The sequence below is a fragment of the Asterias amurensis genome, chromosome 11, assembly GCF_032118995.1.
Source record: "Asterias amurensis chromosome 11, ASM3211899v1".
Lineage (NCBI taxonomy): Eukaryota > Metazoa > Echinodermata > Asteroidea > Forcipulatida > Asteriidae > Asterias > Asterias amurensis.
In genome coordinates, this window is record NC_092658.1 from 9271429 (window position 1) to 9292106 (window position 20678).

General features: G+C 37.9%; 1 protein-coding gene across 1 annotated transcript in view; it reads right to left on the reverse strand.

The window, feature by feature from the left end:
- LOC139943784 (kinesin-like protein KIF19) overlaps positions 1-20678 on the reverse strand; it is a 49831-nt gene that overhangs the window by 26099 nt on the left and 3054 nt on the right. Inside the window, exon 3 of the mRNA XM_071940592.1 lies at positions 8068-8178. Within this exon, the coding sequence (XP_071796693.1) occupies positions 8068-8178 (111 nt within the window). The remainder of the gene's footprint in view (positions 1-8067; positions 8179-20678) is intronic.

Here is a 20678-nt window from a genome sequence, read left to right on the forward strand (position 1 = left end):
TCAATCCAATTGCTTATTAATGGGGTAAACAGTACACAGCCCAGCCCCTCTCTCCTACAGAACACCTTCCCTGTCTCCTTCAAACTCAATTAGTAAATTGACTATAAATATTATTTGATGTACGTGTAGAGCACAACTACGTGTAGAGCAAAACTAAGTAAGCTTATAAGAGAGGTGTTCTCTAATGACCTATTTTTCTGGTTTTACTCCAAACCTATGGGGTGCAAGATGTCTCAGCTAGCAAATACATCGCGATATTTAATCGATATATCAATATTTCGATTAAAACCAAATCCATCCGATATCGAAATCGTTTCCAAATTAATATCGCGATATTCGATAATATCGTGATATCGCCCAAGCTTAAAACTAAGTATTGCTTGAAGCTTTGCATGGTGGGGATAATAGGAAGAAACTATAGATAAATAGTCAACTTGCAGGTACAACCATGTGTAAGGCCGTGTCCGAAACGACGACTTCGGCTACAACTACGTCTAGATCAGCGCGTCTACCAGTGTTGAAGAATAGGCAGACGCGCGCGATCTAGCCGTAGCTGTAGCCGAAGTCGCCGTTTCGGACACGGCCTAAGTCTCTTTTGTGGGAGTGTTGGCTCTGAAAGGGCCAGTGTGGTCTCGATGTTTCAAACAGTAAACTCTGCTCTTCTTCATTTATTTATATATAGCTTCTTCCGTTGAAAAAACTCTTGTAACTCACATGGCACCCAAAGATACGTCGCTACCCATTTACATGTACGTGGGCTTCCCACCTCCCAATAAAAACTGCGCTTGAAGTTAACTAGTAATAAAACTTGTTTATGCTGTTACTATGACAATATTTGATGGCCATTTAAGCAATGATGACTTTTTTGGTACTTGCAATATTGCAATAAAGTTGGCTTTTATTGCCTTTTCCTCTTCTGCTCAGTGTATTTTTTATTGGCCATTTATTTCTTCATAATGCAACTTGATGTTTCCGCTTCATTTTTCATTTTCATCAAAACCTCATTTTTGTTTTCTGACTGCATTCACTCGATAAACTCTGGGCCCAATTTCAAAGAGCTGCTGCAAGGGTTTGGGTACTTTTTGCTCGACTCAAAACACAAATATCCACAGATTTACATTAAACTTACATGGCTTGAAAACTGTGATGGTTGAAAGCTTCCCTTAAAATATTACATGCTGAGGTGCCGTAGTTTTTGAGAAATGAGTAAACAATTTCCCAAAAATATTTGTTCGTCTCAGTGAGACACAAAGGATTCGAACTGCCTCTAGCTGTCGGGCTAGCTCAGTGGTACAGTAGTAAGACGTCTGCTCTAACAATGCAAAGGTCTTTGGTTCAAATCCCACCCCCATGAATGTCTTCTTTTAACAGAACTCGGGAAAGTACCGAGTATAAAGTGCTAATAATACACATCAGTGTAAGGGTAAAAACAAATTTTAAATTTTACTTTTGCAAAGGTCATGGGTTTCAATCCCATCCGAGTGTCTTGTTTGTGGATTTTCTTTTCATAAAACTCGGGAAAGTACTAAGTATACAGTGCTGACAATACTCATCAATGTAAGAGTAAAAAACAAATTATAATTTTACTTTTAACGATAAAAATGTCCCATTTCATCAAACATTCACAACCAGTTTCTGTCCTTAATTTCTTTGCACCAGTTCCAAGCTATTCAATAAAAGGTTTTTGCTCTTTCAAAGCACTCAGAATATTACTCTATGTACGTAGGTTAAGTAGTTTTGGCTATAATTACTGCACACATAACGTCGTCTCCATGTAGCTCTAGGCAATCTCTTAATTATTCATAAAGGGTAAGACGAATTCATTGAATATTGAAAGAGTAAATTCACTCAAAGTCACCTAGGTTTGAATAAGCATGCAAAACGACCTGTTTGTTAAAGTTCAGCATAAAAAAACAACAACAATGCTTTGAGATTTGTCAGGCACACATTTCGTCACTGTTTTCTCGAAGAGGCAATTTTGCCCATGCAGCCATTTTTTTAATGGTTGGTGAAAACCGCGTTTAAAGTTTAGCTTAGCTTTAGGAGATCCTAAACCATGCATTTATGTTTTTGGCTTTATGCGAGTACGTTTGGGTAATTAACTGTTAAACACTAGTTTCTCAAGGTCTGTGTTGAGCGTGCCGTCTATAAACCAAGGCAGAAACGGTGAGTGTCTGTTCGCGAAAAATAAACATTTTCTATTGTACATGTAGGTCACACAAATTGCCTCTTTGTTAAACTCAAAACACAAAGTAGTCGTTTTTGGCCCCTTGCTAGCGCTGTTATCCAGGGGTCTCTGATAAGGCTTCTCCGTCTTTCAAGTACAGTCGTTGAACTGCCTCTGCCCACCGGGCAATCTCAGTTGTCTAGTTGGTTTGACACTGCCCTAGAATTGCAAAGGTCGTAGGTTCGAATCCCATCCGAGTAATATCCCTGGGTTTTTTTTCCACAGAACTCCAGTAAGTACTGATTATACAGTGCTAACAGACATCAATGTATATCAATAACTAAAACCAAAATTAATATTCTTTATCCGCGATGCAAATTTACTAACTGTTAAGTACAGTCTTTCCTTGCATTGCACAGACACGCTTGAGACTTGGCGACCTCTTAGAGAGAGGACAAAAGATGTTTACTCAATAATTTAACACCAAATAATTGTAACTATCGTGTAGTCTGATGAAATTAAAAATTTCCCCATAACAGTGCAGGCCAACTTTTCCCCTTAACTGCCCGCCAACAAACCCTGGCATATAATGGAGGACAATGAAATTACATTCGAGCGAAAAACGGCTTCAGCGAAGCTAAAACGATATCATTTGTTGCCTGGAGGAGGGACAAAGTAGTTGAAGGCACTATACATGTATATGTTTGGTAATTACTCAACATGTGTAGCGTAGAACCTTACTTGGTAATGAGCAACGAAGAGCTGTTGATTGTATAAAATATTGTGAGAAACGGCTCCCTCTGAAGTAACATAGTTGAAGCCTTTTATTACTATCTGAAAACACACTATTTTGTACAACATCATTTTCTTGCAACTTCAATGACCAATTGAATCCAAATTTTCACAGCCAGGCTTGTTATGGGGATACACCAAGTGAGAATACTGGTCTTTGACAATTACCAAATGTGTTCAGTGCCTTTAAAGGCAATGGACATTATTGGTAACTATTCAAAATAATTACTAGCACAAAACCTTACTTTCTAACGAGTAATGGGGAGAGGTTGGTAGTCCAAAAAAAATGTGAGAAACGGCTCCCTCTGAAGTGGAGTACTTTTCGAGAAAGAAGTAATTTTCCACGAATTTGATTTTAAGGCCTCAGATTTAGAACTTGAGGTCTCAAAATCAAGCATCTGAAAGCACACAACTCCGTGTGACTAGGGTGTTTTTTCTTTCATTATTATCTCCCAACTTTGATGACCAAGTGAGCTCAAATTTTCACAGGTTTGATATTTTACGCATTTGTTTAGATACAGCAAGTGAGGATACTGGTCTTTGACAATTACCTAACCTGTTCAATGCCTTTAAGTCATTGGTTATTATCACCCTAGTGCTCATCAAACAAAGAGGAGTGGTGGGCGTTTGTACAAAATGTGCAGGGGGGTCTGAAGAAGAGCCTAGTCGTTATCCAGGGGTCTCTGATACGGCTTCTATCTCTTCATTCGTGTCAAAATATCGAGTTATAAGACTGATGAGGAGACCACTATAAAAAAAAATTGAGAGAAAAATATCGTCTCGTCTTTTGATTAAGATACGGAATCAATACACCACAATTGCCTGCCTTCCAGTTATTACCCCCGCGCAGAGGTTGCCATGCCAACGCAGTAAATATTTACCGCATGCCTGTATGATATAGGCGTGACCAATTAAAAAACAGGCCGACCGTGGCGCTCATTTTTTGTTATTCCATTCCTCTGCAGCAGTTTCCTGATGACTATTGGACATCGTGATCTTGACGTCGCCCTCCATCAGCAGAGCCCTGATGAACCTCAAAGACTGTTAGGAACGGTTGTTGCGTCCGTTATTGTGTCATCACTCATGTGACGCCAAGAAGGTGGAGAGCTAAGCACAGAGAGACAGTGAATAAGTAACTGGACCCTAGTTACTCATTTGCAGACAATCAGGGGGTGCAGCTTTATTAGTTGCTTTTTGTTTTATGTATATTTATTTATGCTACGTTGGTCTTTCAACTGGCAAACATTGTAGGGAATAACTGCCCAGCTCCACACTAAGAAAACAAGCTTGACGTCAATGCTGGCAGAGTCTTGACTTTGCTCTAAAAAAATACCCATTACAATTTTTGTAAACAATCTTTTTCAGAAGACCAACTTGGCAAAGGTCTTGGGTTCAAATCCCTTTTGGGCGATGTGCCTATGGATTTGTTTTTCTAAAATGCTTAAAGCCATTATACACTTTCGGTAAACAGTATTGTCCAAGTCCCACACTTTGTGTATCACAACTTATATATAAAACAACAAACCTGTGAAAATTTAGGCTCAATCGGTCATCGGAGTCGGGAGAAAATAACGGGAAAACCCACTCTTGTTTCCGAGCGTTTCGCCATGTCATGACATAGTTTAAAATAAATCCGTGATTCTCGCTAACGAGAACTTTTTTTCTCAAAAAGTAAAGCATTTCATGGAATAATATTTCAAGAGAAGTCTTTCACTATTACCTTCTGTAAACCCTATAAATTATTTGTAAATCTGTGAACTTTTTTTTTTTTTTCTGTACCGAAAGGGTCCAATGGCTTTAAAACACATTTGTATGAGTAAAACACAAATAATACTCTTTTCCCCCTTGCAAGTATAAAATCTATTGAAATACCAACTTGGTAGAAATCAAATCACTACAAATCCTTAAAAGCCTTCAATATAATTTTTCTTATTTTATATTATAACAAATATTATTACATCTTAAGAATCCAAGCTTAAAGACATCAACCTTTTGATGATGATCCATCTCTAAAACCATGCCTTAGAGTCCCTATAAAAAAAAATCCCCAGGGGTGTCCATTAACAAAGTACTCAGCCATCGTAACTGGGAAGACTGGAAAGACTGTTGAAAAATCATTTCCATCTTTCTCTAGATCTAATGGTCCCCAAGGACGTTCTTTATCAAGGCTCGATTTCATAAAGCTGTTAACTGCTTCAGGTTGAATAATTTTCTGTGCCTCTGCGCGGTATTATTTTGGATGACGTCTTGTCATAATTTCCTTTGAAAATATCAGTGCCACATTTAGTAGGCACTTGACAAGTTTTGTAATTCCCTCACACTTGGTGTATCCCAACATAAAATAACAAATCTGTGAAAATTTTGACTCATTTGCAAGAGAATAGTGAAAGAAAAAACACCCTTGTTGCACAAATTTGTGTGCTTTCAGATGCTTAAAAAAGGGCTTCAGGTCTGAAGTCTTTTAATATTTGAGTGAAAAATTACCTCTCAAAAAATACATTACTTCAGATGGAGCCGTTTCTCACAACGGTAATTCAACATTCATCAATTGCTCATTACCAAGTAAGTTTGTGTGCTAATAACTATTTTAAAGTAATTACAAATTAGTATTGTCCAGTGCCTTTACGGCATTGAACTTTGCTCTTGAAGGGAACAACAATTTTCCTCTGGTAAGGGGCACTTTCTATTGGAACTTTACAAAGGGCACCACAGCAACAGCACGGGGCATCAGGGCAGTTGCTGTGGGTGCCGTGGGTTATTTTGAAGGCTTGCACAATGAAACCCTGAATTGACAAAGGAAAGGCAACAAAGGTTCTTAGAACAAGAACCCAGATGTTTTCATGTGAGATAAATATGAGTAAGCTATTACTGTGAATTCAGGCCTAATATTTCACAGAGGCAACAAAGGCAATTGCCTCGATGCCCCCTGGTCATTGCCTTGAAGCCCTTGAGACACTCAAGTAGAATTTACGTATTCCTCGTAGGGTGCCCTTTACCAATGAGAACATTTCTTAGTGCCCTTGCCCTTGAAACATACAGACCTGTGAATTGCAAAACCTCAGCCGCTAGCCACAGTGGACAATCTACAATGGTAGGCTAGAATTTCTGAACGCTCGGACTAACTTTCCCATTGAGCCGAATACAATTATAAATAATGGAGGCAGCCGGTCCATTGTTGTAGGTCTGAATTGTACAACAGGACAAAAGGTTTTGAATCAGGGATTACATAATAACACCTGGAAAAGGGGTAATTATGACACCTTCAAGTACTTTGTTGCTTCAGCACATTTTCAATAAAATCTACACTGGACTACAAATTTTACCTTTTTATATTAAATTTCTCTAACAAGACTTTTATTTGGTCCATCTCATGAATTACAAGGACGACCACTCCGGGGGCCGAAATAATGCTTAAAGAAATAATAATAATGTGGTGACCGAACCAATGCTAAAAAAAAATGTGGTGACATCACGCAAGTACTCGGATATCAGACAACACGTTAAATTACTCAAGTATGCACAGATACATACATGTTGTACTAGTCCAAATAAAAGCCATTATCAGTGTTTAATGTTTACTTGCATGTATTGTTCAAACTGTGGTTTTTGCACGCCAATGCGATGCTCGCATTGTGGTGGACATTTTGTCTGAGATCTAGGATTTTGAGCAAAAGTGGCTTCAGTACTGCGGAATACTTTTGAAAATCATAGGCCTACATAATAAATTGTGAGAACACATAAAATTTAGACTAAGGTTTTTAAAGTTTTGTTTGGTTTTAAATCCACTGCAATCGGCACGCATCAGCTCGTACTTATTGCGTACCAGCCCAATATGCCAATTGTGCATGGGGAGAAGCTTGAAATAGTCTAGATCAGACCATTGATGATCAGTATGAAGTCTCGGGAAAAAAGGGGCCTGCCTTCTGTGCAAACATACCTACATGTAGTATTGTAACAGATACCGTTAGTTGTATGCAGATATATATAGATGGATGATGGCCCCCTATGGCCACTCATGTCCTCTGAGTGTGTAGTTAATAATAATAATAATATAGTGGCTTTTTACAGCGCTCATATCCATCACTCAGTGATGCCCATGGTGCTTAAAATTAAAAAAGGGCAGCGAGGTCAAATTCGATTTTGTGGTTCACTCATTTTCCAAAGTCTTGATGAAAATAATAATAATATTCATAGTAACACATTCAGCATTTGCAAAGCGCACTTTATCTGTGTGACATTCAAAGGCGCTGGTCAATAACAAAAAGGAAATTTCACTCGATATGTTTATAGGCTAATCTGAAGAGATGGGTTTTGAGAGAATGTTGGAATCGTGAGATGTGTCCTTTTAAAGATGTCTTCAGACTTAAGACTCGAAGTGAAGTCGCTTTTGATGATCCCTTGTTTCGTTTCTTAAGATTTAAATGACTGGCAGTCAGCTTGGCTCAGTGGTTTCTGTCCCTGCATTTTACCTCTGTGGACCTGGGTTCAAGCCCTCCCTACCTGATTGTGTGGGTTTTTTCTGCTCATGGCTAAAAACTGAAGTTTCTTTATTGTCTTCTCTACACAAAATCGGTGCAATGTTTTAAATTAGGATGCCTTACCAGCTATATTTACAGATTCAGATTTAGAATTGTTTTAAAATTACACACAAAAACTTCAAGTACTTCACTACATGCCCTCTTCTAAATCCCAGTGCATATGTACTTCCTGCGAATGCCATTCAAATGTTGACGTCACAAATTCGCAACCAACGTGGAGGTTCAGCTGCATCTTACGCGGGAAAACAGTGAACGTGAACACCAGAAAATGTTGTGGTAAAAATCTTACGTTTTAAGCATATAGAGTGAAGTTACCATTTTTCATTTTTCACGTCAGATACATGTACGGATGTGCAGATGTCATATGTGAGCATGAAATAAGCCCTAAGTGGTGACATCACCTAGAAACAACACAATTTTCTCACGTTCGCGTGTTTGCTCGCGTAACGTGCAGCTAAACCTCCCTAATAATTTGCATCAGTTGACTTGTGCACAACATCCATGCGACGTCAAAATTTGCAGGTATGAGTCGGGCTACAGAAGGAGCTTTGTATTTCACATTTTACCCACCTGACTGGAGTGCTGACCGAATGCACGGTCAAAAGCGTAGTGTCTTTCTCTGGACCGATTGGCTCTGAGGATGTCATCAGGATCCTCCATGGGATCCAACAACACTACAATCTAAAAAGAAAAAAGAAATATTTTAAATTAAATTAAAGATGAAAGGGGTACATTGTGTTTATATATAGAAAAGTAGTGTTGCCGTCTGTAGAATGTTTATAAGACACAATTTTAAAAACAAAAGAAAAAAAAGAAAATGATGTTTCGGGGTGAAATAAATGGTCTCTAAAGGGTTAAAGACAGTGGACACTATTGGTTATTACTCAAAATAATTATTAGCATAAAACCTTACTTGGTAACAAGTAATTGGGAGCTGTTAATAGCAGACTGGTTGATAGTATAAAACATTGTGAGAAACGGCTCCCTCTGAAGTAACATAGTTTTTGAGAAAGAAGTACTTTTCCACGAATTTGATTTCGAGACCTCAAATTTAGATTTTGGGGTCTCGACATCAAGCATGAAACCACACACCTATGTGTGACAAGGTTGTTTTTTCTTTCATTATTATCTCGCAACTTCGAAGACCAATTGAGCTCACATTTTCACAGGTTTGTTTATTTTATGCATATGTTGAGATACACCGAGTGAAAGACTGGTCTTTGACAAATACCAATAGTGTCCAGTGTCATTTAAGGGTTTTGATACCTTTTGACGTGAATCCCTACTCACTGTAAATGAAGATGTACACATGTACTTAATATAATTTATGTGTTAAAGTTTCAGCCTCATTAGTTGTCAAGTTGTTGACATAATAAGGAAAATCACAGAGCAATGTTTTTAGTTGTACATGCTACTTACATGCTATGAGAAAGTGTTTTACTCATTTCTCAAAAACTACAGCAACTCAGCAAGTGATAAGCTTTCTACTATCATTTTATTTTTTTAAAACCATGTAAGTTTTATATAAATCAAAAAAAAAAAATAATAATAATAATAATAATAATAATAATAATAATAATAATAATAATAATAATAATAATAATAATAAAAATAAACATTTTTTTTGCTCCAATGCAACAAAATGTTCCTCCACAGGCCTGATGATACATGTACTGACTTAATGCCCCCTGTTCATTTTCTTGGTGCCCTTGAAATGCTCTAACAGTAGACATTAATAATTTCCTCATAGGGTGCCCTTTACCAAGGAGAAAATGCCTTGGTGCCCTTACTCTTTCAAAAACACAGCATACAGGCCTGCCTCCACTTCAACCCTATTTCAGCTGGACTGCATGTCCATAGAAGATTGGATATTACTGGAAAATAACAATCAATGAACTGCCATACAGAACCGTATTGATTTTTCCAATGAAAACGATTGCCCTATTTTCTAATCTTATGTATTGGTCTGGATCCCAAAGGCATTGCACAATAAAACTAATAATAGTAACTATGGTATGCTGACTAAATACAGAAAACAACAACAGCATGTTGGTAACAAGATAATGTATCAGCAGTAAGTAGTAGGGTCTCAGACAGGGAATGATTTCGCCCAGCAATTTTGCAATGTTGCTAAAATATTTAGCCTTTTGTTTTGTGCATGCAATAAGTGCTAACAATGAGTAGCAAATGGTGATATTTTTTTAGAAGTAGGCCCTAACTGATACATTTTTTAAACATGTAAACTGTTTTCAATTGTCAAATAATACACCACAAGGGAAAAGGACTGGGTGAATTTCCCCGCTGGGCATGTAAGGTCGCATCCTCTTAAAGTGATCCCTTGGCTGCCGCTCCCAGGTAACCGTTGTATTGTAAACTTGGGTGTGATCCCTAGCTACTTTGCAGCTATTGGTTGTATGGCTTGCACCATGGCCCAAACAAAGATATTAACCAAATTTATAGGGAGACCGCCTATTATATAGGGCCAGTTCTATAAAGCTCAGTTGGTAGAGTGCAGGCAAAAGTATACTTTAATAAGGGAATCAATGTGTGGTGAAGAGGTTTTCAACTAGTGGTTTAAACCCGCCGCGGCCTGGTTCTTGATAATTTTACCGAGATTCCCTAAGTAATTTTATTGTCAACATTTTTAAATAACTGCAGGGTGAGGTTTTACTATTTGATTGCACAACACAAGACTGCCAGACTTGTCCCCACTTAATTGCTAAAATTTCTGGCCTCGGGCCTGCCTTCCACTCTAAAACTTGAGCCCTGTCTTCAACGCAACAGGGAAGTCCTCAGTGTTAATACTTTCACAAAAGAACCAAAAAAAGGGAAGAGACGCACACACTGCATTAACCCCCAAATGCAATTTACTCTGAAAAACTTTGTGTGCGTTTATCAGTGATTATTTACCAACGCGATTATTTACCAACCACTGCACAAATCTTTACACATTAGTCTACAATGGTTGAATAAACATTAACACTTGCAAAGTAGTTGTTGTGTCGGGAAGAATGCAACGTTCTGTTTTGGATGTGTGTGGCTTCATGGATTTGGGACCATGGGGGTGTTGGGAACACGCTCGAATGAAGAGTCTAAAAATGACATTGTACAAGTTGATGGATCGACATGGGTGTACTTTTTATGGATAAGTATTTCAGGTACATGCGCTAACCAGCCTATACATGTAGACAGGCCTGTAACATGTACTTCAAGGAGGCAACGGAGGCAATTGCCTCCATGCCCCATGCCTTAGTGCCCTTCAAATGCTCCAGTAGAAATTTACAATTTCCTCATGAGGTGCCCTTTACCAAGGAGAAAATGCCTTGGTGCCCTAGCCCTTTCAAAAATGAAACATCCAGGCCTGATTAAAACAGTTACATGTATTAACTGCGACAGTCACTGACACTGTGCGAGGCACATGTCAAACTTCATACCACCTGGTAAATCCCAGATACACACACAACACAAGTACACTCTGTCAACAGGGATGATTCTAATTGTTCAGTTAAATGCTGTAATTCAGTAACTCAGTAATTGGATTTATGCACAGATGAAATTCTGTACTGCCTTTCTTGTACAGAGATAACTCTAAGATAAAACATCAATTACAGCAACCCCCCCCCCCCCAAAAAAAAAAAAAAAAAAAGTAGGGTTGGGAAGGAGTGCCTTGCATTTGTAATGAAGTCGTGACAGGGATTTCAGCCACAATTTTAATGACACAGACTTAAAAGCAAACACAATCACCAATGATCCATTTAAAGTCATGACTCACAACTCGGATTCAAGCAACATTTTTTATGGCTTGGTTGGACGTGAGTCACAACGTTTTTTTTTTTTGACTCAATAGGTTGTGACTCAGACCACAGACTTTGACGCGAGTCACAATCATCAAAGATACATTGGGTCCTGACTCCTGACTCGAGCTGTGCTGCTGGGTTTCAACAGTAATCAACCCTTTCAACCACTTACAAACTTGATAAATTTGTACAAAAGATTGCCTTGAACATTTAAAGTGCTGCAAATAATGCATGACTGACAACTTGTCCCTGAAACTAAAACACACTTTAATTCACAAATGAGTAAAGTGGCGAAATGTCACATCCCTTTAAATAGCCTCACTGACAACACTTGAAAACTACATGCTTTTATTCAATAATGAGTGAAGTGTCATCCTTGTTCTGTTTGCTTCCCAGATTGTATATAAAATGGGTGTGATCCCTGGTTACACGGCAGTTAACTGTAGTATGGCTTCAACCTGGCACCCTGAACAAAGATACTGACAAAATACGGAGACCACCAACATCAGACTAGGCCCAATTTCATAGCTCTGCTTACCGTAAGCACAGAATCGGCACTTACAGAAGCAGGGAATTAGGTGCTTCAGCAGGCATATTTTATGGGTTAGCTGCGTATTTTGGCTTGTGCGCGTGCATACTCCACGCTAATAGGCATTCTACGCTTAAAAGAGTAGCGCAGAAATTTGGCGCTTGCAAGTAGGCGGGAAATCGTGACATAAAAGTAGAGCCATAAAATTGGGCCCAGGATAACTCAGTTGGTAGAGAGCACATTAACCCGGGAGTCATAGGTCCAAATCCTGTTAGCTACTTTGTAACCAATTTTTCTCTGCTCACACCCCTGCCCAATTGTATAATTAAGATAAAGGTTTTTTGTAATTTATGTACTTCAAATTCGCACAATTTCTGTCTGAAGTTGGTTTTTCTTGTAATTGAGTGTGTAACCTACTGTATTTAGTTTTTTGACTTTGTGAAAATTCCAGTATTAGTTGGAGAAGGCTCTGCCAAACTAATGGCATAAGCAAGAGTCCTTTATGTCATTCCATTAGAATGTCAAGCCCTTTAACCACGAGGAAAATAACTGCCCCCTCCCGTAAAACCACTTTACACTGAAGGCTGAAAGCTTCTCATGGTCTTACAGTCCAATTAATTATTACTTAAAACCAATATTAGTTGCACCTAAATTATTCACTGACCTCCAAACTCCATGTATCAGCACCCCCAAGCTGTTACTGACCCCACAAAATCATTAATAACCAACTCATTTTTTAAATTACATATTCGTACAGGCCCAATGGTGTTGTGTTTTTCAATTGTTTCTATAATAGGCTTCGGAACCTAATTGTGTCAGCCCACTGTCTTAGTGGGAAACTGTTGACTATTAGATATTAAAGATTGTCCTTTACTTTGAAATTGTATCTGTTCAGTCAGTAAATGAATTTCAAATGAGTTTTGATGAAAGAAAACTATTTATATGACACTGCTGAGGTAGTTGCACACTATTCATCCATTCCAGTTTTATAGTCTTTAACCCTTTATAGACCATTCATTTCTTTATAATCTTTACAAAACGCCCATTCACCGAAATATTGTTGATTTCTTTAAACAACAAATTTAATTTTGTGTTTATTGGGATACAATGTTTAAGACACTGGCAATATTGGTAATTGTCAAAGACCAGTCTTCTCACTTGGTGCATCTCAACATATGCACTAAGTAACAAACCTGTGAAAATTTGAGCTCAATTGGTCGTCGAAGTTGTGAGATAACTATGAAAGAAAAAACACCCTTGTCACACGAAGTTGTGTGCTTTCAGATGCTTGATTTCGAGACCTCAAACTCTAATTCTGAGGTCTCAAAATCAAATTTGTGGAAAATTTCTTGAAAACTACGTCATTTCAGAGGGAGTCGTTTGTCACAACATCTTTTACTATCAACCTCTCCCCATTCCTCGTTACCAAGTAAGGTTTTTATGCTAACAATTATTTTGAGTAATTACCAATAGTGTTCACTGTCTTTAACATATTGAAAAATTTAATATCTGGACCTGACCTTTACTTTAACCTAGATGTGGAATGGAAGTAGGTCAAACCTAATTGAAGCCGTTTACGGCCACTAAAGGCATTTTGATACAAGCCGCTTGTGGCCGCTATGGTCTCTAAAAGGGTCAATCCACCATGAAATGTGTCAGTTAAATTCTCTAGGCTGCAGAAGTCCCTTTAATTAAGCCTTCATCTCTGACCTATCCTTGCTGTAAGTTAATCGATTAAATAAGTACTTAGCACATTGACAGTCAGTAAACATCAGTAGCCCTGGTGACAGCGAACATGAGCACCCAAATATGCATTATTGAGGACTTGGGCAACCAACTGCTGAGGATACCTTTCTTGAGGCATGCCATCAGCTGTGTACTATGGTATGCACTTTATGAGACCATGTGGCAAACATTTTAAAACCAGCTTGCTACAGGATTTAAAACTCTTTTCCTATTATAGTCTTTTTCAGCAACTTTCTTGTCCCTGGACATATTCGTTGCTGGTTTTTGTTAATGCTGTTAAAGATGTTTTGCAATGTTTAGTGGCTCATTTGCCTTTTTCATGATTATGGCCCCATGGACAATTATCCTATGTTATTTTCAAGCACAAGGAAAAATCCAGTACATTTTTCCAAGACCCACCTCCGTAATAAAGAGTAAAGGCCCGGTCACACTGGCCTCGATAACAAGAACTAAAACAAGAACGAAAACAAAAACATTAACAATGCACACCCTCGATTGGTGGAATAAGCGTGAGCGTATTCTGCACAGAGCAATTCAACCGATAGAATGCGCTCTCTTTGCGTTGTGAGCGTTATCACTATCTCTGCAGTGTGACTGGCCCTTTACACCTCACTATCTAGAGCTCATATCAAACCCACCTGGCCAGTCCCCACACAACTGGCCGGTTTGCGAGATAATTATTAAAAACGTTTTTGCGTAGTGTGCGGTAGGGAAAGGTGTCACAGTGACAAGATATGGGCCCATTTCATTGCGTATTTCACGAGTTGGTGCGTTAATTTCTCGCCTCGTACGCAGTTAGCACACATATTCAGTGGCAACCTCATAAGTGGAAAATAGTGTCAGAAAGGGATGAAGGCCACGGTCAGCACAGCCATGCATTAGGCATACATAATGTACATGTGTAGCGAATGTGTAGCGAGGGAAATTACGACCATAGCCCATACTAGTGATTTTAAGTTGATATGTATTGCTCCAGAAAGCTGGGATGACAGCCCCCTTAAAGACATTGGACACTATTGGTAATTGTCAAAGACAAGTCTTCTCACTTGGTGTATCTCAACATATGCATAAAATAACAAACCTGTGAAAATTTGAGCTCAATTGGTCGTCAAAGTTCGGAGATAACTATGACAGAAACAAACACTTGTCACACGAAGTTGTGTGCTTTCAGATGCTTGATTTCGAGACCTCAAGTTCTAAATCTGAGGTCTCAAAATCAAATTCGTAGAAAATTACTTCTTTCTCAAAAACTAAGTCACTTCAGAGGGAGCCGTTTCTCACAATGTTTTATACCATCAACCTCTCCCCATTACTCTTTACCAAGTAAGGTTTTATGCCATTAATTATTTTGAGTAATTAACAATAGTGTCCACTGCCTTTAAGGCCCGATTTTTAGGGGGGAAATCCACTGGTCCAGAATTTTGTTTACAAGATCAAATCAAGATGATAAAAATGTCTACACAGCTTTAACTGTGTTTAACTATACACGCACAGACAATATTATTTCATCGTCTAATATATTGGTGAGTAAACATTAATTAAGCTCAATTTTTGTAAGATACTACATAGCGAGGTATTTTTATTTAATATTTTACAGGATCACAGGACATGTCTAGTCATGAGTTTACTAGACCAATGTTAAAGCCATTATACACTTTCGAAACAGAAAAAAAAGAAAGTGCCCAGATTTACAAATAACTTACAGGGTTTACTGAAGGTAATGGTAAAAGACTTCTCTTGACATATTATTCCATGAAATGCTTTACTTTTTGAGAAAACATTAAAACAATTATCAGTTCTCGACATCGAGAATTACGGATTATAGTAAACACATGTCATCACACTGCGAAACGTGCGGAAACCAAGGATAGGTTTTCCTGTTATTTTCTCCCGACTCCAATGACCGATTGAGCCTAAATTTTCACAGGTTTGTTATAAGTTGTGATACACATAGTCTGGGCCTTTGGACAATACTGTTTACCGAAAGTGTCCAATGGCTTTAAGATCACTTGTCTCTGGCCTGCGACCAGTGTTACTTTCGAGCCCTGCACTTGAGCATGTTCTGTCCAAACAGGTCTACATGTAACATTGTTAAGAACATAACATTCTCTTCTTCATAATCAAATTTAAAAATTAGTTATCGGCCTGACATTTTACCTTGTCAGAATTGTTTTAAAGGCTAATAGGTCTATCATTTAAAACAGATTCTGCTAGGGTTTAAACACCTGCGCCCAATTTCATGGCTCTGCTAACCGCCGAATTCTGCGCTTATGGTCGCGATTCCCCGCTTACTTGCAAGCGCCGAATTTCTGTGCTAGCCTTGTAAGCGTAGAATGCCTAGTAACATGAAGTACGCACGCGCAGAAGCCCAAATTCGCTGCAAACCCGTGAAATACGCTTGCCGTAAGCACAGAATTCCCTGCTTCCGTAAGCACCAATTCTGTGCTTATGGTAAGCAGAGCCATGAAATTGGGCCCAGGCTGTTTTAAACTTATTTGTTACATTTACACCATTAGGTTCTTTTGGTTGGTGAGCATTTTGCAACAGCTAATTCTGTTTAAAAGACACTGGACACTTTTGGTAATTGTCAAAGACCAGTCTTCTCACTTGCTGTGTCTCAACTTATGCATAAAAGAACAAACCTGTGAAAATTTAAGCTCAATTGGTCGTCGAAATTGCGAGATAACTATGAAAGAAAAAACACCCTTGTCACACGAAGTTGTGTGCTTTCAGATGCTTGATTTCGAGACCTCAAATTCTAGATTTGAGGTCTTGAAATCAAATTCGCATGGAAAATTACTTTTTTATAAAACTACGTTACTTCAGAGGGAGCTGTTTCTTACAATATTTTATACTATCAACCTCTCCCCATTACTCGTTAAACCAAGTAAGGTTTTATGATAATGATTATTTTGAGTAATCACCAATAGTGTCCACTGCCTTTAATGAGAGGTTTATGAAATTGGGCCGCCAATAATTACATTTAAGTTTGATTAAATCTCCCTGGTGAGCCGTCCTGGCTCTACATTCACACTGCACCCAACCCAGACACTTTATTGACATTGTTTACCCATGACTACCAGGGCTACAAGTCTAACTCAAAACATGAATGTGAACTTGTTCCCATGGTTACAGTTGTCAACGTCAACCATCGCACCGCGTACATTCGGTAGCAACATCTGCCGATAGCGGCGTATGGCTGTTTACTCACTGCCCAAAGTACTTGGTGTTTACTAAGTTATGTTCAAGAGCCCAACGGAATCTGTTATTATAGGGGGTCATACAGTATGAAGTTTTGCAGTTTTGTTTACAAACAATTATGGACTTTAACAAAGAGTATCGTTCACTGGCAGCGTTACCCCCTTATAAATTACTAACATAGTAATATGACATCATACTATGCACCATCAATTTACAAGCAATTCACTGTGCAACTGTGCAGTGCAATAGTGGGTGTTTTTTCTCGAAAATCAAAAAATGTGGGTATTGTTGACAGAAGTCTTTGTTCTTTTTACCATTTAATTGTTTTTTTTATAAACCTTGCAATCAGTGAGTTTTTGATTTATAAAACGAATAGTTTTCTTCTTTTGATAAATACTGTGCAGTGCAATAGTGGGTGTTTTTTCTCGAAAATCAAAAAATGTGGGTATTGTTGACAGAAGTCTTTGTTCTTTTTACCATTTAATTGTTTTTTTTATAAACCTTGCAATCAGTGAGTTTTTGATTTATAAAACGAATAGTTTTCTTCTTTTGATAAATTAACCAGTTGCATACTTTAAACTGTGATCAAAGTTTTATATTTCATTTTTAGATTAGTTTTATTAAAATAATTTTAAATGTAAAACTTTGTGTGCGGGTGGCTGAAAACAAAAGACTGAAAACTGAAATTCAGTTTTCAAATATGTTGACAGGTGAAAAAATGATTGAAAGAAAGCAATTTGAAACAATGACTCCTGAAGCTCAATTGTAATGGATGTCCGTGTTTTTCTTTGTTGTTACCTGATGAGGGCGTTGGTGTGAATTTTCTCTTATGTTTCAACTGCAAAGTTGCAAGTTGGAAGCCAGGAAAAGCTTTTGTAAAACCAGCCAGGGAAACAATGATAAATTATCTGCTTCGTTTGGGTCATTGTTTTGTTATTCAGTGTATAAATACATGTAGGGGCCTATCATGGTCATTTTATGCTGTTAAAATAATTCAAAAACACAACATGGGGTTGGTGGGTGGGTGGGCCAAGACTATTTTGAATAAAGATTACAATTTTGAAACGCTGATATTCTGAATGGTCCCAACCCCTCCACAGTACATTCAGCATGCGTTCTCCCTTAACAGTGGTCTGCTGGCCAACTGTCAGTTTCAAACACCAGCTGACCAGTCAAAATTCACTTCAATTGGTGCGACTCAGGGCTAGTTCAGTTGAAAACACTTCATTTGAAATATGGACCAGTGAAAATGATGGACTAGTGAAATGACAGACAAACTGGTCTTTCTTGCCAGTCATGGGAAAACCCTGACACTTGCTTACAATTTTGTGTGCGGACAATGACCATAAGAGCTATAGATCTGTTTAAAACCATTTAGAGGCCATTTTTTATTGTATCACAAAAAGGCTGAGACATTGCTTATTTTGTTCAATAAGCTTTTATCAAATTATGTTGTCAGTAAAAAAATTCAACAACAAAAACGTTTGAAACAGAAAATTTGTTTTGGTTTTAGAAATTGGAATGCTATGTCAATGAACACCTAACTTTGACTTCTTTGTGTGAACAGAAGAAGGTCAAAACTTGCAGCCGTTTGTGGCTGCTATGTGCATTTGGTACATGATTTAAGTTGTCTCAGACAGCCATTCAAAAGCATTTTTTAATATCTTACATATAAAGGTACAATGTATACACTTGGTGTAAATCATGAATTAATTAATACTCTGCGAATCTCACAGCTGTTGCATTTTAAGCCATTGGACACTTTCGGTAAACAGTATTGTCCAAGGCCCACACTTCGTGTATCACAACTTATATAAAATAACAAACCTGTGAAAATATAGGCTCAATTCGTCATCGGAGTCGGGAGAAAATAACGGGAAAACCCACCCTTGTTTCCGCATGTTTCGCTGGACACGTTGCCTTGGATCGGAGGAGTTGGTCTATAAAAAGCTATTGTAACCGTTTCTTATAAAATGCATGGTTAGAAAGATGTTGTAAAAGTAGAATACAATGATCTACACAAATATCCATCGGAATTGCATGGTTTTCCTTTTACATCGTCGACTAACACGGTCGCCCATTTATGGGAGTCCAATTTTTGACTCCCATAAATGGCCGACCGTGTTTCTTCGCGACTTAAAAGGAAAACAGTAAAATTCCGAGGCATGTTTGTGTGGATCATTATATTCTACTTTTAAATTTTCTATCTAATCAATATGCGTTTCATAACAAACGGTTTCAAACGCTTTTCAAAGACCAACTCGTCCGATACAAGGCAACGTGTTCCTTTAATGTTTTCTCAAAAAGTAAAGCATTTCATGGAATAATGTTTCAAGAGAAGTCTTTCACCATTACCTTCTGTAAACCCTGCAAGTTATTTGTAAATCTGTGAACTTTTATTTTGTTTTCTGTACCGAAAGTGTCCAATGGCTTTAAAGGCAATGGACACCATGATGGACATGTTTGGTAGTTGTCAAAGACCAGTGTTCTCACTTAGTGTACTATCTCAACCATTTATAACGATAAAATGACAAATCTGAGAAAATTAGGACTCAAATGGTTATTGCAGGTTGCAAGATATAAAAAGAAAAAACACCCTTCTTGTTCAGTTTTGCGGGCTTTCAGATGCATAATTAAAGGCTTCAGGCCCAAGTCTTTTATTATTTAAGTGAGAAATTACCTCTTTCTCAAAAACTACGTTACTTCAGCGAGAGTTGTTTCTCACAATGTTTTATACTAGCGACAGCTCTCCATTGCTTGTTACCAGGTCAGTTTTTATGCTAACTATTATTTTGACTAATTAACTCTTTCTTGCATCTCATTTTTAAGATTAATGATGTCCATTATTATCTGGGTATTTAAACACACACACAAGGAGATATTTTTGTCATGGTTGTGAAATCTAACATTAAAGGCACTGAACACTATTGGTATTTTGAGTAATTACCAATAGTGTCCAGTGCCTTTAATGTAAGGTTTCACAACCATGACACAAATATCTCCTTGTGTGTGTGTTGAAATACCCAGGTAAAAATGGACATCATTAATCTTATAATAAATGAGATGCAAGAAAGAGTTAATGGCATTGCAATTCGACCCCAGCAGAGTCTTTCTCGCACACTAAATATGATGGCTAGTTTTTCAGCTATTTATGGACAAGAAATGTGAAGGACAGCTTTCTTGTCTAAAACAGGGATCAAAATTAACACTCTGCCGGCCCAAGGCCTATGGCCAATTATTTTAGCGTAGGCAGGTGAACTCATGACCGGACGCGGACGAGTCAGTTGGTCTTTAGAGAGTATGGAAGAATGGTTAGGGCTTACCAAAAAAAACACATGATTTTTCAAATAAGAACAGCGTACATGTTAAAGGCAGTGGACACTATTGGTAATTTCTCAAAATAATTATTAGCATAAAACCTTTCTTGGTGACGAGTAATGGGGACTGGTTGATGGTATGGCTCCGTCTGAAGCGCCATAGTTTTCGAGAAATAAGTAATTTTCCACGAATTTGATTTCGAGACCTCAGATTTAGAACTTAGGTCTCGAAATCAACCATCTGAACGCACACAACTTCGTGTGACAAGGGTGTTTTTTCTTTCATTAGTATCTAGCAAGTTTGATGACCGATTGAGCTCAAATTTTCACAGGTTTGTTATCTAAATGCATAAGATGAGATACACTAACTGTGAACAAGGCTAGTCTTCGACAATTACCAATAGTGTCCACTGCCTTTAAACTGTGTAGAAAGTTTTTCTCATTTTGATTCTGGTCTTGTCAAAAGAATTTCTGTTCCAGTTAAAATTTTGAGCTATAGATTATAAGGTCAGACTGTTAATTTTTCTCCCCTTATTTCAAGCCATGTACAATAAGCAAGACATTTATTATTGATTTGATTTTATTACCAAA